Consider the following 24,025-nt stretch of genomic DNA (forward strand, 5'->3'; position numbering starts at 1 on the left):
TTAAAGTGTGGTTCAAGGAGCAGTATTACCTGGGAGCACATTTTCAGGACCCATCTCTGTCCTACTGAAATCAGAATCTGCATCTGACAAAGTCCCTGACACGTAAGTCTGAGAAGTGCTGTTCTAGAAGACTATTCATTTCTCAGTAGCCCTCTCATTCCTATGTTAAGAAACCTCTAATCTCTCATCTATCCTTCAAAATGCCTCATTTACAAATATTTAATCATTCCTACTGATTCCTTCCACTGTGTGTCTTTTTAACTATTTTAAGCCAAAAGAGAGCAAAATGGACTCTGCAGACTGACATGGGAGAACTTTGCCAGCACTAAGCAGGAAGGGTGGCTCCCATGCTCATGACGGTTGGCATCTGAGCACTTAGGATTCACAGCATAGGAACAGTACATCCACCCTGTGACACAGGCTAAAATGGAGCAAAATAAAATTGCTTTTATTACCACTGCTAATTCCCACATTTTTCAAGATCTGTTTGAGATTCACTGTTCAACTATAAATTGGAGATAATTAAATTGACCTCTATTGTAGAGACTTGTAAAAGTTAAATGTGGATGTCATAAAGCCAATAGTTTACCACAATGCCTGGAGCTTGGCAATTGCTAAATATGTGTTAGGCCTGCTTCCTTATCACAAGAGCAGTAGTAGAGGGTGGTACCATGCGATTTTCTTACTTTTGGCCTGGAGATAGAAGAAGATGATCAATGGTTTATTTCACCTGGAATTTCTGGATATTCTAGTCCATTCTTCAGGCTATTGGAGTCCCAAGGCCTTGCAACTTAAATATCATGCTTCTAGCTTTTTTGATTTTTTTTTTTTTTTGAGAGACAAAGTCTCACTATGTTGCCCAGGCTGGAGTGCAGTAGCGCAATCATAGCTCACTGCAGCTTTGAACTCCTGGGCTGAAGAAATCCTCCCACCTCAGCCTCCTGAGTAGGTGTGCACCACCACACCCAGCTAATTTTTAAAAATTTCTATAGAGATGAGGTCTCACTCTGTTGCCCATGCTGGTCTCTAACTCCTGGCCTGAAGTGATCCTCCTGCCTCGGCCTCCCAAAGCATTGTGATTAGAGGTGTGAGCCATGACACCTGGCCAATGCTTCTGTTTAAATAGTTTATGCCATGGAAATTATTTGGTTCTGTCATCTTGATAAGAGACACTGATATACAGCTCTTGGGGTAGAAACTTTGCCTAGTCACTTTAATATCTCCATTTCCCTTCTGCAAATGCTCAACATATGTTTGATTAACTTGAATTTTTTATTTAAGGTAGTAATTTTAGCACTTCTACCTTAACACAAACTACAAGCTAATTATATTATTATAAATAAAACTTATAGCAAAAGCGGATATGCCACTGGGTTGTTACTTAAGACATGCTGAAAATTTTCTATGATTTTTAAATATTTTCTGGAGACTCCAATGTTTTGACTTCTGAGTAAATAAGACCCTCATGGTATCTCTCACAAAATGCTACTGAGTGACAGAGAATGTCCCCAGTGAACACCACAGCCCACTAACTGAATATGTAGCAGGGTCGGTAGGTAGGCTCCTTTTCCTGTGACAATTACTTTTCCTTTCCCACAGTTTGAAGCAATTAAATATGTAAGAAGTGCGCCTGTAATCCCAGCACTTCGGGAGGCTGAGGCAGGCGGATCACCTGAGGTCAGGAGTTCGATACCAGCCTGGCTAACATGATGAAACCCTGTTTCTACTAAAAATACAAAAAAAAAAAAAAAAAAAATAGCCAGGCGTGGTGGCATGCGCCTGTAATCCCAACTACTGGGGAGGCTGAGGCAGGAGAATTGCTTTAACCTGGGAGGTGTTGGTTGTAGTGAGCCGAGATCATGCCATTGCACTCCAGCCTGGGTGACAAGAGTGAAACTCTGTCTCAAAACAAACAAACAAACAAACGAACAAACAAACAAACAGAGTGCATTTGACTCTTATGAGATGTTTTAATGGAGCATAGCTGTTTGATTATCTGCATTAAACGAGACTTCATTCTTCTATTGTTCCTTCCAACTTTGTTTTAATAGTTCAGGATGGATGTGGCAAAATTAGTGTCTGTTTGTATATTATGTTTATAAATGAAAACTCGTGTAGAAAAGTCCATTTGGGTTAACCACACTCAGAACAACTTGTGGAACTCCAGACTAGAGCATACCCATCCCATAATCTGCTGAGGAATCATCGTCTACTTAACTACTCCTCTTTATTAAACCTATTAATTGCATTTGATACTCTGTCTGCGTCAGTGGTCATTACTCATTAACTTCTCTACTCAAACCAGCATGCCAACTTAAGGTTTTACTGTGACAGTGAAGGACTCCACTGTATCCACGCCAGAGATCATGAGGATAGGCCCTGTTGAGTTGAATACTGAATATTACCCACAGCCATTCCTTCAATAGAGTAAGCAGTACGGAGAAAAACAGGGAAAAAAAAATCTGTGAGGAAGCAAGGTTTGGAAAACACAGAGTAGGCAAATATTAGAAGTACTCTGATAACTCCTTAAAGATTATTTTTGTCCTCTCACCTCTTCCTACATGCTATGATTCAAGGGCATAAAATTGTTGATACAATTTCTGAGAGAATGATAAAGACGGAGGGGTCCTCTTTTGCCTTCTCCCATTATTACAATATCCTGAATTTTTATCAAACTAATTTCATTATGGGAAGAATTGGAGGCTCTCCATTGGTGGATAAAATACAAGGCAATTCATTTTAAGACTTTGTGAGTTGAGGGCATGTTAGTGGGAGGCCTGGATGGGAAAGGAAGTAGACTATCCACATTGGCCAGTGGCAACGAGGAAACAGTATAAACACAAGAGGTTTGGCGGCTGGAATTACGAAGGGAGGGTGCCAAGGACAACTTCTGAAAATGGATAGAGTAATAAGCCAAGCAGAGGGAACGATGATAACCTTAAGCTGTTTAACCATTTTACATAGTGTTGCCTTGTACATGTGGAGGAAAGTCAGAGGGAGAAGCAGTTTGTAATGCAATATTATTCATTAAATTGTACCAGTGCCAGGAAAGTAATTTAAAACCAAAGCAATCTTATCACTGAATTTATATCAAGTCATCATTTTCTCTGCATGAATAGAGAAATGCCCACACATGATTGCAAATGTTGTATCTGACATAGGTAAGAAGAGGATTAACACCTGGGGGTGGGGGAGGTGGCGGTGAGCGGGATGACAAAGCAAGCTCCTAGCCAACAAAGCAAAGTGGACATCAAATTGCAAGCCTTAAACTGCTCTGCTCAATGGCATGTTTTGACTTGTGACACTGGTAAGCTCCCCAAATATTTTTAGGTCTTTACTGGAAGTGTCAAATGGGGCAAAAGCTTAAGATTTCACTGAAGGTTTAGTAAGGCAGCCATGAGATTAGAGCTGTGCCCATGAAGCCTGAAGAGACTAGCAAATTGCAAGGGTTTATTCAATTGAAGTGATTTCAGTTGCTTTTACTTTTCTGTTAGGCTGAGATAAATACAGGTAGATTAACAAATAAATGCATAGATATTAGAGATAGATAAATAATCTAGTGGTTAAAATTCTAAGAAGACTTGTACCAGGCTATTTGCATGTGAATTCCAGCTCTGAGGCTTACTTGATGTATAAGCTTAGGCAAGATATTTCACACTTCTCCTGCCTTAGTTTCCTCATTTTCAAAATGGAAATTATAGAATTTACCTCACAGGGTTGTTGTGAGGATTAAATGAGATAATGTACAGTGTTTAAAATGATATCAGATAAACAGTGCTCAATAAATGATATATATTTGAATATTTTCGTCAGATAAAAGGCAGTAATTCTACATTGCATTTCTTTATTCATGCTCTTTGGGGCAAGGAAGCACCCTCTTATGGTAAAGAATTTCTCCCAGATCATCCTAAATTGATCCAACTCTGAGGCTTTCAGCCTTCCAAAGAATGAAATCAGTGCCTCCAGTGACATAAAGGCCAGGGGCTCCCTGTATAATATTCATGGTACTCCAAGCTTTGCTGACCCTCTTTGCTTTATAGAAAGAATGCACAGAATTATCAATCTTGATCACAGCCCCAGGTTTTTAAATATTTAAACTTTTAAGAAAATACTAAATATCTCTTTTTAATTCTCCAGTCACTTGTTTTTTTCTTATGATTTTATTTTAAAATAGTATAGATTTAGCTTTGCCAATTTGCTTTTAGGGTTTCAGTCTCCCACAGCTTAACATTTGGCCCTCTCTGGAACACATATCCCTTTCAAATATTGCCCATGCGCTCACCTTTTAAAGTATCATTAGAATTAAAATGCTATAATTTATAAGTAGTTGTACTACTAGGAAAAAGAATCTGATTACCCTGAAAAATGTATAGAATTAGGTTTGTAATAACTTTAGGGACATGATTTTGACTTTAAGCAACCCAGAAAATGAGATGCTAGTCTATTTTTGAGAACTTCTAAAGGAGATTTCTAAATCTCCTCTGGTGGCAGCTTTACAGTGATATAAAAGAACCATTTGATAATCATTTCTAGAGGGATGAGAAAAATGCTGAGAATCAGACAGTGTTTCAATCACAGGTACCTCCAAACCCAACTTCTCAAATCACTGGAGCTGAGATACCAAGGTTGGGGTGGGGTGTGGGGCTGAAATTTCTATTCTGAAATCACTACATTAACTAAAACCAAACAGATAATTTTTAAAAATCTCACTTTTTTGGACATAGATAGCTTAGATTTGCTGTCCATATTGATCAGACTTCTTAAACTTCACAATTTCACTTGAACTACTCAAGAATCATTGATGATTTTTTCCCTAGAGTTTTAAAAAGTAAAGTCACTTGACTCAGTTTCTCCAAAAAGTCCAGTCAGAGGTTTAAAGCTGGTATTGAGGGATAAGATATCAGCTGATACTAACTCATACTGCTCTGAAAATAATATAGTTTAGGATTGCATGCTGTGGAAAAGATGATTAGCTGCCCTCTGAAATCCATTCTTCTCTTAGGCACACAGCTAGACTGCATTTCCCAGACAGACTCGCTTATAGTTAGGTGAAATATGAGCTCAAGTTCTATACTGAAATGTGAGCAGAAGGTCTGCCATTATTGGGCTGGGGTTTTTAAAAGAGTAGCCATGCCTCCTCCATGTTCTTTTTCTCTTTCTGCTAGAGAAAAAGGAATCCAGCAGTTCTAATGTAACCCTGGGAGCTCCCTGCTGAAGATGGCAGAACTTCTGCCAGTAAGGTTTTCAAACGTCTGCATACAGAAGAGGTACCTGCAACAAGGATCTTGCCTTGGACTGATGGACGAGTAAAGAATATGCTTATACTACATGTAAGTTTGGCCTTATTTATTAGTTTAGCATATCTTAACATTATATATATATATATATGTGGGTTTATTTATTAGTTTAACATATCTTAACTATGATATATGTCATATTTTAAAATTACACAGTGTTACTAAAATGACATGGGAGCAGAGACATCTTAACTTCACTTTAGTGCTTTTTACTTTGCTAAAGTTACTTTCACATGCATGATTGCTTAGGAGTCTCACCACAACATCTGAAAAACAGTAGCTCTAAAAAAATTATATATATTTTTTTAAATATTACTGCAGTAAGATAACTTTAAAAGCCACAAGTTAAATTAAGAGAAATAAACATATTTTTCAAACTTTTGATATTTTGCAATAGAAAATTCCATGGAACTATAAAACAATCAGATTTTTAATTTCAAACTTGAGTTGATAATAAATGTGCTTTGAAGATTTGTTTTTATGGTCCAAATTACTAATAGGAAAATGTTACACTTAATGTAATAATTGCCCTTACCTGCTAAAGATGACATATTGATAATGATGCCACCTTCACCTCCATTTTGCTTACTCATGTAATCCAAACCGAGATAGGTTCCACTGATAACAGAAACCTAAGCCAGAGGCATAAGTGAGAAAAGGAACATAGTCATTATCCTTTACCATATTTTCACACACCAAAGTTTTTATAGCTATTCCAGATACCTAGGGAGATTTCTGCAAATATTATCAATGAAAAGTTTTAAAAGAGCTTTGTTTTTAAAGTTAGTCATTAAACCTGTATTCTTTGTGTTTGCCTAATCATTGTGGAGCTTGTCATATATCTGCAAAACTTCACTTAATTGCCCAATATGAGATTTTATGCTACAGGTTGTATTCCAAAAATGTCTATTACTTTCACTCTATTCTCAACATCTTCAATAATTCCATATATTTTGTTTTCTTTTTTTTAAATTTTTTTTTTATTATTATACTTTAGGTTTTAGGGTACATGTGCACAATGTGCAGGTTTGTTACATATGTATCCATGTGCCATGTTGTTTTGCTGCACCCATTAACTCGTCATTTAGCATTAGGTATATGTCCTAATGCTATCCCTCCCCCCTACCCCCACCCCACAACAGTCCCCGGAGTGTGATGTTCCCCTTCCTGTGTCCATGTGTTCTCATTGTTCAGTTCCCACCTATGAGTGAGAACATGCGGTGTTTGGTTTTTTGTCCTTGGGATAGTTTACTGAGAATGATGGTTTCCAGCTTCATCCATGTCCCTACAAAGGACATGAACTCATCATTTTTTATGGCTGCATAGTATTCCATGGTGTATATGTGCCACATTTTCTTAATCCAGTCTATCGTTGTTGGACATTTGGGTTGGTTCCAAGTCTTTGCTATTGTGAATAGTGCCGCAATAAACGTAAGTGCGCATGTGTCTTTATAGCAGCATGATTTATAGTCCTTTGGGTATATACCCAGTAATGGGATGGCTGGGTCAAATGGTATTTCTAGTTCTAGATCCCTGAGGAATCGCCACACTGACTTCCACAATGGTTGAACTAGTTTACAGTCCCACCAACAGTGTAAAAGTGTTCCTATTTCTCCACATCCTCTCCAGCACCTGTTGTTTCCTGACTTTTTAATGATGGCCATTCTAACTGGTGTGAGATGGTATCTCACTGTGGTTTTGATTTGCATTTCTCTGATGGCCAGTGATGATGAGCATTTTTTCATATGTTTTTTGGCTGCATAAATGTCTTCTTTTGAGAAGTGTCTGTTCATGTCCTTTGCCCACTTTTTGATGGAGTTGTTTGTTTTTTCTTGTAAATTTGTTTGAGTTCATTGTAGATTCTGGATATTAGCCCTTTGTCAGATGAGTAGGTTGCAAAAATTTTCTCCCATTCTGTAGGTTGCCTGTTCACTCTGATGGTAGTTTCTTTTGCTGTGCAGAAGCTCTTTAGTTTAATTAGATCCCATTTGTCAATTTTGGCTTTTGTTGCCATTGCATTTGGTGTTTTAGACATGAAGTCCTTGGCCACGCCTATGTCCTGAATGGTATTGCCTAGGTTTTCTTGTAGGATTTTAATGGTTTTAGGCCTAACATTTAAGTCTTTAATCCATCTTGAATTAATTTTTGTATAAGGTGTAAGGAAGGGATCCAGTTTCAGCTTTCTCCATATGGCTAGCCAGTTTTCCCAGCACCATTTATTAAATAGGGAATCCTTTCCCCATTTCTTGTTTTTGTCAGGTTTGTCAAAGATCAGATAGTTGTAGATATGTGGCATTATTTCTGAGGGCTCTGTTCTGTTCCATTCATCTATGTCTCTGTTGTGGTACCAGTACCATGCTGTTTTGGTTACTATAGCCTTGTAGTATAGTTTGAAGTCAGGTAGCGTGATGCCTCTGGCTTTGTTCTTTTGGCTTAGGATTGACTTGGCGATGTGGGCTCTTTTTTGGTTCCATATGAACTTTAAAGTAGTTTTTTCCAATTCTGTGAAGAAAGTCATTGGTAGCTTGATGGGGATGGCATTGAATCTATAAATTACCTTGGGCAGTATGGCCATTTTCACGATATTGATTCTTCCAACCCATGAGCATAGAATGTTCTTCTATTTATTTGTATCCTCTTTTATTTCATTGAGCAGTGGTTTGTAGTTCTCCTTGAAGAGGTCCTTCTCATCCCTTGTAAGTTGGGTTCCTAGGTATTTTATTCTCTTTGAAGCAATTGTGAATGGGAGTTCACTCATGATTTGGCTCTCTGTTTGTCTGTGATTGGTGTACAAGAATGCTTGTGATTTTCGTACATTGATTTTGTATCCTGAGACTTTGCTGAAGTTGCTAATCAGCTTAAGGAGATTTTGGGCTTAGACGATGGGGTTTTCTAGATATACAATCATGTCATCTGCAAACAGGGACAATTTGACTTCCTCTTTTCCTAATTGACTACCCTTTATTTCCTTCTCCTGCCTGATTGCCCTGGCCAGAACTTCCAGCACTATGTTGAATAGGAGTGGTGAGAGAGGGCATCCCTGTCTTGTGCCAGTTTTCAAAGGGAATGCTTCCAGTTTTTGCCCATTCAGTATGATATTGGCTGTGGGCTTGTCATAGATAGCTGTTATTATTTTAAGATACGTCCCATCAATACCTAATTTATTGAGAGTTTTTAGCATGAAGGGTTGTTGAATTTTGTCAAAGGCCTTTTCTGCAACTATTGAGATAATCATGTGGTTTTTGTCTTTGGTTCTCTTTATATGCTGGATTACATTTATTGATTTGCATATGTTGAACCAGCCTTGCATCCCAGGGATGAAGCCCACTTGATCATGGTGGATAACTTTTTGATGTGCTGCTGGATTTGGTTTGCCAGTATTTTATTGAGGATTTTTGCATCAATGTTCATCAAGGATATTGGTCTGAAATTCTCTTTTTTGGTTATGTCTCTGCCAGGCTTTGGTATCATGACAATGCTGGCCTCATAAAATGTGTTAGGGAGGATTCCCTCTTTTTCTATCGATTGGAATAGTTTCAGAAGGAATGGTACCAGTTCCTCCTTGTACCTCTGGTAGAATTTGGCTGTGAATCCATCAGGTCCTGGACTCTTTTTGGTTGGTAAGCTATTGATTATTGCCACAATTTCAGAGCCTGTTATTGGTCTATTCAGAGATTCAACTTCTTCCTGGTTTAGTCTTGGGAGGGTGTATTTGTCGAGAAATTTATCCATTTCTTCTAGATTTTCTAGTTTATTTCCATAGAGGTGTTTGTAGTATTCTCTGATGGTAGATTGTATTTCTGTGGGATTGGTGGTGATATCCCCTTTTTCATTTTTTATTGCATCTATTTGATTCTTCTCTCTTTTCCTCTTTATTAGTCTTGCTAGCAGTCTATCAATTTTGTTGATCTTTTCAAAAAACCAGCTCCTGGGGCTATCCTAAATATATATGCACACAACACAGGAGCACCCAGATTCATAAAGCAAGTCCTGAGTGACCTACAAAGGGACTTAAACTCCCACACAATAATAATGGGAGATTTTAACACCCCACTGTCAACATTGGACAGATCAATGAGACAGAAAGTTAACAAGGATATCCAGGAATTGAACTCAGCTCTGCACAAAGTGGACCTAATAGACATCTACAGAACTCTCTACCCCAAATCAACAGAATATACATTTTTTTCAGCACCACACCACACCTATTCCAAAATTGAACACATAGTTGGAAGTAAAGCGCTCCTCAGCAAATGTAAAAGAACAGAAATTATAACAAACTGTCTCTCAGACCACAGTGCAATCAAACTAGAACTCAGGATTAAGAAACTCACTCAAAACCACTCAACTACATGGAAACTGAACAACCTGCTCCTGAATGACTACTGGGTACATAATGAAATGAAGGCAGAAGTAAAGATGTTCTTTGAAACCAACGAGAACAAAGACACAACATACCAGAATCTCTGGGACACATTCAAAGCAGTGTGTAGAGGGAAATTTATAGCACTAAATGCCCACAAGAGAAAGCAGGAAAGATCCAAAATTGACACCCTAACATCACAATTAAAAGAACTGGAAAAGCAAGAGCAAACACATTCAAAAGCTAGCAGAAGGCTAGAAATAACTAAAATCAGAGCAGAACTGAAGGAAATAGAGACACAAAAAAACCCTTCAAAAAATATTTTTTGTTTTCTAAATGTTGGAAGCAAAATTTATTTACCCTTCTTCTCTGCATATGGTTCTCATGTCTCAGTATTCCACACTTGTCTACTCTGTTTAATTCTCTTGGATCTTAGAATGTAGAATAGTGTTACTCTTGATTTCCTAGAGGTTTTATTTTCTCCTTTTTTCTTTCTAATAAAAATTCTATTTTGCTCCTGTATCTACCTCCTCTCCATATAATACAGAGGAAGGTGACCTCCCCAAATTTAATGTAGACACTGATTAATTAATTTAATTCAGTCATGGAAATCCCATTCTCCTTGACAGTGGCTGGTTTCAGAGCCAGCAAGTGACCCAGTTTTGGTCAGTGAGACCTGGGAGGCCATCAGCTAGAGATGGGAACAGGATGGATGCTGCTGAGAAATTTTTTGTTGCTCTTAAGAAAACCTGAAGAAATGGTTACATTGCCTGCTTTACATGAATGTTGTAACTTAAATGGACAACCCCTATTTCTTAGTATCCTGAAGATGAAACTAACATAAAGAATGGTGGGTGGGAGGGATGACAGGACCCTGGGCCCTGATGATATCATTGACCTGTAAGATCAAGCAATCCTGAACTCCGTGTTGTGTGAAATCACATAAATGTTTTATCCAGTTTAAGTGGTGATTTTCAGTTAGCTGGACATCTGGTCTTTAGTAATGTCTATAACTAAATTTTATTAATCACTGCTTACAGCTATCCGTTTGATAGTTTACTGTTTTGCCACTTATATCCATATGTAGGAACTTTTCCTGTTTTTATTCTAATCACTACCAAAAAAAAAAAAGAAAAAAAAACCCTGTGAGATCAAATTGATATTTCAAACCTTACTTTTCCTTTTGCATTTAAGAATTCCTATCCTTTCCAGCTCAGACTTTTAAAAAAGGAAAATTCTTTTTTGACATCTTAATTCCTGTTTTTTTCATGCTTTACAATACTGCAAAGAAAACGGTACAATAGGTAATGCATCTGAAACGGAGGTTACACATGTATTTCCCTTCTTTTTATCTTAAAAATTTCCTTTTGAAGTTTCTTTTTTTTACAAGGATTCAGATATGCCTCTCCTACCTAACAGTAGCTCTTAAACAAAAAAGGAAATTGGAGCTTCTATTCACTTAAGCCGTGTGTCAGTTTGACAGTAAGTAGGCTTAGGGAGAATGAATAAAATCTCCACATGATTTTCTTTAGAGAGGAAAACCAAAACATTAATTGTTTATGTAAGAAGAGAAAGATGTAGATGGCTGAAATTAATGAAGCCAGTTAGATTCTGTTAGTTTCTGCAGAAGTCTTCAGCATGTCTGAACAGAATTTCTGTTCATGCGTATTGGCACTATGCTTTTATTCTCAGGTATTACAGCTTTGCTGACACCCCACTGTTGGGTTTTCGACATGAACAAGATGAAGCCAGATAGAAAATTTGGGAATTTTTAAGATTTATTTTTAATTTTTTTAAAAAGCAATATCTATCTTTAGGTCTTTGGTGGAGAAAGGCAAGGGATTATTTTTCTCATCCATTATCAGGTTAAGAACTGGGCAATTTTTCAAATGAAAAGAGTTCAAAGGATGAATCTACAAGACAGGGTCTAATGCTTTGGCTGTGTAGAAATGATATTTTTCACTTTTCCTTCTTTACTTTAACAATGTATTCCTTATTCTAGATTGTATATGCATGTGTGTGTGTGTCTATATATTATATATGTTTTACCATGTTGGCTAGGCTGGTCTCGAACTCCTGACCTCAACTAATCTGCCCACCTCAGCCTCCCAAAGTGCTGGGATTACAGGCCTGAGCCACCGTGCCTGGCCAGAAAATGTAGATTTTGATGCTCTGGAAGGGAAGTGTAATTTATTGAATAAATTCTATGCAGTGGCACTGTGCTGGATATTCACATAAACTATGGTTTATTTAAGCGTTAAGCCTAACAGTCCTTAGAGATAGGGAGTTTACCTTCCTCCCTGGGAAGTTCAATACGAGAGAAATAAAATAACAGTTTATAAATTACAGATTCAAGACTGGATTCTAATTTTGACTAATCCCAAAGAAATGTATTTCCCAGGGCAAATCTTTAGTCAATAAGTGCGTTTCAGAAAAAAAAAAAAAAATGACTAGCAACATTCATCTATTTTGTTTAAATCTTATTTGAATATATTGACCCACTTATGTCTAGTGTTCCATTATTGGAATACTAAGCACGTGAGAGTTATTTATATCCTGCTGCTCAAGGTCATTGCCAAGGTCTAATTTTTAACTCATGCAAAAATTCAAAATATTGCAACCTCTGGCATAAATGGGTTAAGGAATTCAACATATATTAGTTAAATGTCAAAATTAGACTATAAGTCCCACATCAGTGGGGATGAACATATTTAGGTTTATAGAAACTTCAGAAAGTTACAAAACTACGTGACAAAATTACCGTTCCAATCAATATTCAAAGTTAAGTTTACCTCTGCCCAATTGCCAGCATGAGTGCTGATAGTTTTGCAAAGACTCATTCTTTCCTGAACATTTTGTTTGTTTGCTTGTTTGTTTTTTGATATGGAGTCTCGCTCGCTCAGTCGCCCAGGCTAGAGCGCAGTGGCGCGATCTGGGCTCACTGCAAGCTCCGCCTCCCGGGTTCATGCCATTCTCTTGCCTCAGCCTCTCGAGTAGCTGGGACTACAGGCGCCCGCTACCACGCCCAGCTAATTTTTTGTATTTTTAGTAGAGACGGGGTTTCATTGTGTTAGCCAGGATGGTCTCAATCTCCTGACCTCGTGATCCGCCCGCCTCGGTCTCCCAAAGTGCTAGGATTACAGGCGTGAGTCACCGCGCCTGGCCTCCTGAACATTTCTTCTGTGTTCTGAACAGCTATAAATAATGCTGCTGTTGTTGGCTTCAGACTAAGGAGGAAGTATAAAATAGCCTAATGGAAACCAAAGACTGGGAAAAGGTTTATTGGGAAGAAGGATGAGATCAGCAAAGTGAAAAGTAAGGAGTAAATTTGATAAGGAGTAAAAGTGGAAGGACAGATGATACTGTTTGGAAGAACTAATCTATTTGGAAAGCAATGTACTGAAACATAGAAGTGAATACTCTCATGTATGCAAAATATCATATACAGGTAATGGCAGTTGATCCAATAACTATTAACTAACATCTGTAAGGACACAAGACAATAGTTTTCTGCCTTGAAAGAACTTGTGGTTTACTAGCATGAATAGCATGAATTATGTATATATTAAAATAATTCTAATAAAATTAAAAAACTGGTAAGCCCTATGAAAATGGTATAAATATGTTGTATAATATTTTAGAAGAAGGAAAGATATATGGTAAAGTCCTTTAAGAGGTTACTCTCTGACATGGGCAGTAATACTGAAAAACATGCAAAAGAACAAACATGGAATTGTTTAAGACCCGAGGAGGCAAATTAAATCCAGAGCAGAGTTTCAAAAAAGAGTTATATAAACTGCACACAAATATTTGCATTACAGTAACAGAGATAATCAAGTTGGAAGTTAAATGATTGGTCAGATTCTACTCTGCAGTGGGTTTAGGTAGGAGGGGAAGTAACATATTTTTAAGTAATACATTGGTAACAAAGTTTCCATGATGTTTTCTCTATGTAAACATACATCATCAGTTCCTGATGTTAAGCTGAAAAGTCGCCTATGTCAGCAGAGTCCCAAGAAAAATAAAGGCTGGATAAATTTCAATGGAGAAGGAACTAGGACTGTTAGTTATAACTAAAGGATCACAATAAAATTCCCCTGGTCTTCCAGAATTTCCTATTTGCCCATGATATTGGCATTTTCCAGCTCTGAGCAGGTATTCACACAGACTACATTAAAGCAAACATGCCCTCTCAGCTGGATGAAGACATCAGTCGAATTCTTTAACTTTGTAACAATTGCCTCAATATTTCCATGTTTCTTTACGTTAGCTGTAATCATTGCACACTGTTTCTGACAGCTGATTTCTCAGAGAAAAGACACAGCAGGTGTCCATTAGGAAGTCACCAAATACAGGAACTATATACTCTATTAATTTTATCTGTAAAAATATCTGTAGATATTACTGATGAAGCTATTACAAATATCAGTAGTAATGTTAAAGAGAGAAAGCTCTTGTGCAATTTGTGCTTTTTCACTGGGATCGCCTGGTTCAAAGAAAATCTCATCATTTAATGGGGTTTTGGAAAGTGGCATGAGTCTATATTCTTAAAAATCCCTGCAGTTCCGAATTAGCTATATTTTCAAAATTTTTGTTTTATCAGGCTACCAAAAGCTGTAATGAAATACAACTCTTAATAAGTCAGGGGTAACCTTCAAAGAGTAAATATAAAATGCATAGTTTTTGTTTTGTTTTGTTTTGTTTTGTTTTGTTTTTTTACCAGCATAAGAAAATAAAACTATATAATGCATTTAGGTAAGGAACAGAAAAAGAATAAAAACAAAAAGAAAACAGTAAATATTAAAGTATAAAACAGAAGAGTAAAAATAAAGATAAATGGCTTAAACTCACAAATATTAAAAAGGCAGATGTTCCCAGATGTGCCTAACTACAGATTAGAGGATTCTAAGATCTCACAATAAACCATCAGCAACAACAAATTTAACATAAAAGGTTACTTATATTTTTAAAATAAAGTAATGGAAAAAGGTAGGTGAATGTGAATCCAAAGAAAATGATAGGGTACTAATTTTATATCTGAAAATATAGAATAGATTAAAAAATCACAGACAGCAAATCAGAAGTTTAACTTTAAAAAAAATTTAAAAACCGGCCGGGCACGGTGGCTCACGCTTGTAATCCCAGCACTTTGGGAGGCCGAGGCAGGTGGATCACAAGGTCAGGAGATCAAGACCACGGTGAAACCCCGTCTCTACTAAAAGTACAAAAAATTGGCCGGGCGTGGTGGCGGGCGCCTGTAGTCCCAGCTACTCAGAGAGGCTGAGGCAGGAGAATGGCGTGAACCCGGGAGGCAGAGCTTGCAGTGAGCCGAGATCGGGCCACTGCACTCCAACCTGGGCGACAGAGCAAGACTCCGTCTCAAAAAGAAAAAAAAAAAAATTAAAAATCAATAAATTACAATCATTAGCAACTTATGCTCTGAATATTATAGGTTTATAATATATAGAGTCTAAACTTACAGAATTACTAAAAGAGGCAGGCAAACTGACATTTGCCATTTGATACAAGAATGCCTCTGTTGAGAAACGAACAGATCAAGTACATAAAAGGAAGCCGAGATATAGATGACACCCAAACCAAATAAGAACATTATAAGAAAAGAAAATTAAGGATAATACAATTTATAAGTACAGAAGCACAAATACTAAATTAGGAATTAAAAAAATTCAATGGTATATTAAACATTCATATACCATAATAATGTAAGATTTAGCCAAGAGATGTAAATATGATTCACAGACAGAATATCTCATTTCAATACATTTCTACCCTAAAGTAGAAGAAGATCACAGAACTGTCTCAACTCAGGAAAATCAGCTATCAGTTCTCTCCAAACACATGTATGTATATTTGCAATTAGAATCCCAAAAAGATTTTGAGGGAAACTTGACAGTTTCAAGTTATTTTCAAATATAATGAACCAGGTACACTGGAGAAAAAGTTTTAAGAGAACTGCAAGGAGGGTATCCGTACTGTAAAATAGAATCTTCTTTCTTCATTAAAAGATTTTAGGTAAAATTCAACATCCTTTCATGTTAAAAAATCCTCAACAACATAGGCATCGAAGTAACATAAAGCAAACATCTTACTGAGTGGGAAAAAGCTGGAAGCATTCCCCTTGAGAGCTGAAACAAGACAAGGATGCCCACTCTCACCACTCATATTCAACATAGTACTGGAAATCCAAGCCAGAGCAATCTGGCAAGAGAAAGAAATAAAGGGCATCTAAATAAGAAGAGAGGAAGTCGAACTATCTTTTTTTGCAAATGATATGATTCTATACATAGAAAACACCATAGTCTCTGCCCAAAGTTTCCTAGAACTGATAAACAATTTAAGTGACATTTCAGGATACAAAACCAATGTACAAAAATCAGTAATGTTTCCAAACACCAATAATGTCCAAGCTAAGAGGCAAATCAAGAATGCAATCCCATTTACAACAACCACAAAAAGAATAAAATACCTATGAATACAGCTGACCAGCGAGGTGAAAGGTCTCTATATCGAGAATTGTAAAACACTACTGAAAGGAATCAGAGATGTCATTATTAAATGAAAAAACATTCCATGTTCATGGATAGGAAGAATCAATATTGTTAAAATGGCCATACTGCCCAAAGCAATTTACAGATTCAATGCTATTCCTACCAAACTACCATCATCATTGCCACAGAATTAAAAAAAAAACCATTTTCAAATTCATATGGAATCCAGAAAGAGTCAGAATAGTCAAAGCAATTCTAAGTAAAATGAACAAAGCTGGAGGCATCACACTACTCGACTTCAAACTGTACAAGGGTACAGTAACCAAAACAGCACGGTACTGGTACAGAAACAGATATATAGACCAATGGAACAGCATGGAGAAGCCAGAAATAAGGCTGTACACCTACAATCATCTCATCTTTGACAAAATTGATGAAAACGAGCATGGGGAAAGGATGCACTATTCAATAAATTGTGCTGGGATAACCAGGTTGCCATATGCAGAAGATTGAAACTGGACCCCTTCCTTACACCATTTTAAAAATCAACTGAAGATGAATTAAAGACTTATATATAAAACCTAAAACTATACAAATCCTAGAAGAAAACACAAAACACCCCATTCTGAAGACATGCCATGGCAAAGATCTCATGATGAAGTCTCCAAAAGCAATTGCAACAAAACCAAAAATAGACAGATAGGACCTAATTAAACTAAAGAGCTTCTGCACAGCAAAAGAAACTATCAAAGCAGCAAACAGATAATCTACAGAACTGGAGAAAATATTTGCAAACTATGGATCTGACAAAGGTCTAATATGCAGAATATATAAGGAACTTTAGCAAATCAACAAGCATTACTGGGTATATACCCAAAGGAATATAAATCATTCTACCAAAAAAGACACAGTGCTCATATGGTCATCACAACACTATTCATAATAGCAGAGACAGAATCAACCTAGATGCCGATCAATGGTGGACTGGATAAAGAACATGGGTAGGTATACAGTACGAAACACTACACACCCGTAAAAAAGGAAATCATGTTGGTTGCAGCAACATGGATGCAGCTGGAGGTCATTATCCTAAGCAAATTAATGCAGGAACAGAAAATCAAATACCTCATGTTCTCACTTACAAACAGGAACAAAACATTAAGCACATATGGATACAAAGAGGGGAACAACAGTCACCAAGGTCTACTTGAGGATGAAGGGTGGGAGAAGGGTGAGAGTGGGAAAACTATCTATGGGTTGCTATGACCACTATCTGGGTGATGAAATCATCTGCATACCAAACCCCAGTGACACACAATTTACTCAGGTAACAAATCTGCACATGTACACCCTGAACCTAAAATAAAAGTTGAAAAAGAAAAACCAACAAAAATAATTTAAAAATTTAAAAAATTAAAAGAAAAATGTATTTTAGGTATCTGTCAAGTTTAGGGAGCAATTTTGTACTCTTCTCAAGGTAGGACTTACAGATTTAGCTCTTTTGTGAAGAAGTGTCATCCTCATTGCCTCTATCAAGTTATTATAACAGTTAGGTAATTACTCATGGGCATTTCAATTTAAGTAAAAAATGTATTGACTAAGCACTATCTTCAAGATACTATGTTGGATTACTAAGAGAGAAACAAAGAAAAACACAACCCAATTCTTATTTTTATGGAGTTTATAATCTACGAGGAGGATATCATGAAGTAGGAGGCCACTCCCTGTACCTTTATACACACATAGTGGCCAAATTGTACTCTACAATTACCTGCCTTGTAAGATTGGTGAGAATGACCTTAGCAAGGGCAGGGTGACCCCAGGCACAGCCTGTTTGACATTTAGTTTTAGTTAACGTTTGATTTTTACTAAACTCCAATATCTTATGTCAAGAGTATTTATAGAATGAGATAACCCACAAACTCATGACTCAATGGATAAAAGAGAAAATTTTATTTCTTAATTCTACCATTTTTGAGAGCCAAATCATTATCAAACATTGTGGAAATCATACACACACACACGAACCACGAACTTTCAGGATAAAAAGTCCTACTGATTACGAAGTTCAATTGTCACTTTAATTTTGTTTTCTGTTACATTCTGGCATTTAATTAAGATTTACTTTTAAATAAATAAGTCAGCCGTTGACCAGCTTTTTCTGTAAAGGGCCAGATTGTAAATATTTTAGTCATTGAATGCCACAGGATCTTTTAGAAATATTAAACTTTGCCCCTGTGGCATGAAAATAGCCAATGACAATACTTAAATGAATGACTGTGGCTGTATTCCAATAAAACTTTATAGACACTGAAAGTTTAATTTCATATAATCATATTATTCTTCTTTTGAGTTTATCAACCATTTAGAAATGTAAAATGGTATTTTTAGCTTGCAGGTCATACCAAAAGAGTTGGCAGGCTATTTTGGCCTGTGGGTCATAGTCTGCCAACCCCTGAGTTAAGCAATCACTTATATTTTATTCATGCTTCTTTCTAATATTTTAAGACAGCCTTACTTTCATAATTAAATGTCTTCCTTTTTATAAAAGAAAATGCTTTTATCCAGCTTTCTGTAACTTCCCTTTTTCAATATTGTAGGTCATTGTTTTGTTTCTATGACTCCAAGAACTTTTTTTCTTTATAAACATCATGTTATTAAATAATTATAGACAAGAAACGTAGCTAAGATAACTCACCAAATTGATTTGCAGAGTTTTTTCCCAGTTTTTCTCATTATTCACTCCAGCATTATTGACCAAAATGTCCAATCTTCCAAAGTGGTCTACAACTTTTCTAAAAGTGTCTAATTATAAAACAAGATATTAGTGATACATTCTTATTTTCCATGTATACATTTAAATCATGTCCTATGCCATGAGAGGAATTTCAGTTTATTTACCCTCATAGTGAAAGTTACTAAACTCATGGGCTGAGTGTAATTAATTCCTTGTTTCTCAATGTGTGGTTTGTAGACTAGAAGCATCAATCTGGCAGCTTGGTAAGAATGCAGAATTTTGCAGACACCACAGACTAACTGAATAAGAATCTTAACTTTAACATATCTTACATGAGTTGTATGCACATTGAAGTTCTATAAGCAGTAACTTAATGGGGTAAATTTTAGAGAACTGAGCTAAGATCCTAAGCTAAGAGCTCGTTGAAGTCAGTTAGGGCAAGCAATGTCTCTTAGTCCCTGAGAAGTTACTGAAGCTCTGTAGCTTAGACTATTGGTAAACATCCTTTTCTATAAGCCATATTAAATTGATAAAGTGTTACGTTAATACAAATATTCTTGTGTATTCAGATCTATTATGCATGTTTGGGGGAGTTTTTATGTCTTAGTAAAACTCGACTTTTCATTCAGTTGATTTTATTTGATTACTGAAACTTCGATGTTTACTATTCCTTCTTCTTTCTCACTATTATTACTACTTCAGATTACTAGTTTGTATAAACTATGTTCAAACAGAATAAAGTTGGCATGGATTCTGAGGCCTGAATGTCTTTCATTACACTGTCCAATCACATGTCTATTGTTTCTCAAAGCAGCCTTTGACATAGTTCTAATTGATTTAAACGGTTTCCCTGGGCCTTTGATCATTCATTCTACTTCTATTATTTTACACTATGGTTAAAAATTGCGGTTGTTTTTCTACATGACGGAAATATATTCTCAGGTCTCCAGGCCAACATATCAAGTCCTTAAAAAAAGTAGGTCAGCATAGACTTTATTTTGATTGAAATAAATTCATATAATCATTAACAACCACCAGACATATTGGGGAAGACATGGATTAATCAGTTGCCATATGCATAAATTACTATGCTAGTTGTTTACTAAAAACATTTTCAAGATTTCCTAATACGCACCTTTTACACTCACTGTACGGGAATGGAAGAAGAACAACGAACACAAACTGTTTATTTTTCATGGATTTTTTTTTTTTTTTTTTTTGAGTCGGAGTCTCGCTCTGTCGCCGAGGCTGGAGTGCAGTGGCAGGATCTCGGCTCACTGCAAGCTCCGCCTCCCGGGTTCACGCCATTCTCCTGCCTCAGCCTCCTGAGTGGCTGGGACTACAGGCGCCCGGTAGCAAGCCCGGCTAATTTTTAGTATTTTTAGTAGAGATGGGGTTTCACCGTGTTAGCCAGGGTGATCTCTGTCAGGCCTCTGAGCCCAAGCCAAGCCATCATATCCCCTGTGACCTGCACATATACATCCAGATGGCCTGAAGTAACTGAAGAATCACAAAAGCAGTGATACTTAAATGGCCCGTTCCTGCCTTAACTGATGACATTCCACCACAAAAGAAGTGAAAATGGCCCGTCCTTGCCTTAACTGATGACATCACCTTGTGAAATTCCATCTCCTGGCTCATCCTGGCTCAAAAAGCTCCCCCACTGAGCACCTTGTGGCCCCCACTCCTGCCCACCAGCAAACAACCCCCCTTTTTCCTTTACCTACCCAAATCTTATAAAATGGCCCCACCCCTATCTCCCTTCGCGGACTCTCTTTTCGGACTCAGCCCGCCTGCACCCAGGTGAAATAAACAGCCTTGTTGCTCACACAAAGCCTGTTTGGTGGTCTCCTCACACTGAGGCGAGTGAAAGTCTCGATCTCCTGACCTCGTGATCCGCCCGCATCGGCCTCCTAAACTGCTGGGATTACGAGCGTGAACCACCGCACCCGGCCTTTTTCATGGAATTTTAAAACTTTCTTAAGATCTCCAATTTGGTCCACAAAAGGTTCCCCAGTATTTTTTTTTCTCCTTCCATTCCGAGTATGTTCTAACTCTTCATAACTCCACAGAAACAACCTTCACCTTTTGGAAAATGAGGGTGTTAAATATGTATGTCTAATTGCCGCTTTAGTTTTTCTTTCCTCATTCTGTTCTCCACTGTATTCCCTATACTCTGCCCTAACCAATGTATAGTATACCATCTTGTTTTCTGACATCCCATTGAATTCCAGGCTCAAGCAACGTACAGTCTAGTTCCTGCTGACATTTATATGCTGTGGTACTCTTTGTAATTTATCTAAACTCTCTTGGCTGCGATTTGTTCCTTTGTAAAATAAGTTATGTCTAGATCATCTCCAAGAACCTTTTCATCTCGTGCTTTTATAATTTCCACACTGTCTAAACAGTTTTAAAAGTTGTAGTCAACATTAAATCCTGAAATTGGAGGAATCAATGTCATGTTTTCTTTAGATGCAAGCAAATGCTGATGTCCAGACAACATGTGGATTTCTCATGACCAACATGCCTTCCCCAGTCACTTATTATGTGTCTGAGTTTTTTCCTCCTCCACAATCACTTATCCTTAAGGAATGTGTTTATAGCCAAGGTATTAATTTTAAATACTGGGAAAAAAATGGTAGTTAAATATCATTTATGAAACTATATAAATTGAGGCAGAAATGGCTTTCAGATTGTTTATACTGTTCCTTATTCCATCAGCATGAATGTTGAGATCTGACCTGGCTCTATCCTTGATCCAAAATATCATGTGCAATCAACATAATTGTCCTCTGGCACAATACGTTCCTCTTGCATTGTGTTTACAAATCTGTTCTGCTCATGCTTGTCATCTGTGTTATAGGTCTTTATTAGCATTTTCAGATTTCAGTTATGTAATTTCCTTTGCAATTTCTCTTAACTGTGGGTACACCACTTCCTTCTAACACATCAGTTCATTTTCATTCTCTTACAGAATATTTTAAAATTTTAAAATAAATGTACACTTGATGTCCCTTTAAGAACAGGAGCACTGGAATAAGATTTGCAAAAGTTTTCAGACCCCTTGATTAAAAAGTGCCTTACAGTTTACTCAGTCTCTTTGAATAAAACTTTGTGAAATACAAATATTTCACTTTTCTAGTTTTTCTCCAGAATTTTTGTTTCCTGTAAGTTTATTGGGGCACTCTCAAGTTCTCCAATAGATGTACAAAAAAATAAACAGCTTTATAATCAAAGCTGTTTATTGTGTATGCCAATATTGTCCCTGATACTTCACAAGTAGATTGGTCTATTTTAAGTGAGTAGCCGGAAACAGGAAAGCATTGAGGAAAGGCTGATAGAGATGTTTCTACAACAATTCTAACATTGTATAGTTTATTATGATTACTATTATTATTATTTTAAAGTACTGTCTCATTGGGGAAAAAGCCGGAGAAAACATATGGTCAAAAGCATCTAGCACTTCTGTGATGATGTTCCTTGAACTTGTATTCTGATATGTTTAAACGAAAAACACTGCCACATTTGATTGTCATTGGACTCCAGCTTTCTGGGAGAAGTTGTTTGTCAACAGTCCCTTAGCCTACTTTAATTTTCCAAGTTTTGTCTGCAATTTCAATCATTTAATAATTACTGCAGCAGCACTGTCTTTGAATACATAAAGGAATTTTGATTACATTAATGCTGCCAAATGACTACAATAAAAGGATTTCTCCAGCAGTCTTGCCTTTCTTTCGGTTTTACAGCTATTGGGCTGTCAGAAGGAAACGTATCAGTCCAAACTGTCTTTTGGAGCTTCAAGGTAGCTGCTCTCCGGGAGGCAGCGGAGGCGGCACCCAGGGCCCCCTGGCCCGGCTGCCTTCAGGCTGTTGCTTGTTGAGAGCACGTTCCCAGTTGACAGATTGATTCCCCTGTCTTACCTCTCAGTTGTTGCTGGTCAGCCACATCACACTGGATGAACAGAGTCTTCTGAGGTTCAAATTGCTCATCCAGGGCAGCTTTACACTGTACACCTGTTTCAAGATTCCAATCCACCAGCGCTACCTATAGACAAGAGGAGAAGAATCGCGGGCCTGCGCAGCTCACGAAACAGACGGACAAACAATAAACACACAAGAGGCTCCCCTCCTGGACCCGAAATGTGGCAATTAGGTTTGGGTTCCCTCCCAGCCACTTCTGAGGTGTGCTCACTGCCTCAGCTGCAGCAAATTTTGGAAGTGGCAAAGTGGGCACGCCGGGCGCGGCCTCCCTGTCTCCGCCAGTGCACCTCGGGCGGCGGGGCGAGTCTCGGAGTGTGTGGGCAGAGAAATTTCCGCGGCTGGGCGCCGGGCTTACCTTGGCGCCCTTAAGCAGCAGCGCCTCTGCAAAGGCTCTGCCTATGCCCTGAGCCGCGCCGGTCACCAGCGCCACTTTGCCGTTCACGTGCATGGTGCAGCCACTGCTGGGGCGGGCGGTGGGCGAGCTCCGCGTCTCCGCGCGGCCGAGGCTTTTATGTCCCCCCTGCGCGCGCGCGCGCGCGTGCAGCCCGGCGGGGCGCTCCCCTGCCAGTAGGCGGGGAGGAAACTGTCAAGCCAGCGCCCGCCGGGGAACCCACGACTGTGTCACCTGCCCCATGAGAGCTCTGAAGCGCCAAGCTTCGCGATCTTTGCCTTCTGGACTTGCCGCCCGGCTCAAAGCCTCCCCTCAGCCTCTGGCTCCTTGATTGGCAGGCAGCTGACAGAAGCAAAGTTAAAAGGTTATTTCTGAAGAAGAGTTTCCTTCAGTGCCCTAAAGACCAACTGGATAGAAGGAGAGCGGAGCAGAGGCTCGGAAGCTTGGATTCCTCCTCCTGCACTTCCTCCCGGCCCCGACTCCGGAACCAAACAAGCAAACAATAAAGCAAACTTGTTGCTGTTTTGTCTCAAAGTTTTGTGTGAGTTTCCATCTCATAATCACTGGGGTTGAGGGTGACGGGAGCAGAAGTAACTAATACCATTGTGTTTTCTTAGTTACATTTTGGACAAATTTTTACACGTACTGGAGATGAGAAGTGGACTCTGCTCTGTCCTGAAAACCTGGAATCGTAACATTTCAAGGCTAGGACTAGAGTCTCCTTGGCGCTGTGTTTCTGATCAGTGTC

The 24,025-nt window shown here is 38.0% G+C and overlaps 1 protein-coding gene across 7 annotated transcripts in view; it reads right to left on the minus strand.

Annotated features, from left to right (window-relative positions):
- The window catches only part of HPGD (15-hydroxyprostaglandin dehydrogenase), a 36,513-nt gene extending 12,727 nt beyond the window's left edge, over positions 1-23,786 (minus strand). For 2 of the 7 annotated variants that reach the window (XM_004088562.3, XM_003257989.4), the window contains exons 1-4: positions 23,242-23,786; positions 22,827-22,950; positions 18,868-18,974; positions 5,833-5,929 (exon numbers count right to left, since the gene is read on the minus strand). In XM_004088562.3, coding sequence (XP_004088610.1) covers positions 5,833-5,929; positions 18,868-18,974; positions 22,827-22,950; positions 23,242-23,334 — 421 coding nt within the window. In that variant the 5' untranslated portion in view covers positions 23,335-23,786. Of the gene's footprint in view, positions 1-3,827; positions 5,272-5,832; positions 5,930-18,867; positions 18,975-22,826; positions 22,951-23,241 lie in introns of those variants that run through there. The other 5 variants (XM_004088565.2, XM_003257990.4, XM_003257988.4 and 2 more) reach the window with 5 other exon arrangements.
- Positions 23,787-24,025: the final 239 nt, after the last annotated feature.

This window comes from Nomascus leucogenys, chromosome 7b (genome assembly GCF_006542625.1).
Source record: "Nomascus leucogenys isolate Asia chromosome 7b, Asia_NLE_v1, whole genome shotgun sequence".
In the NCBI taxonomy this organism is placed as follows: Eukaryota; Metazoa; Chordata; class Mammalia; order Primates; family Hylobatidae; genus Nomascus; species Nomascus leucogenys.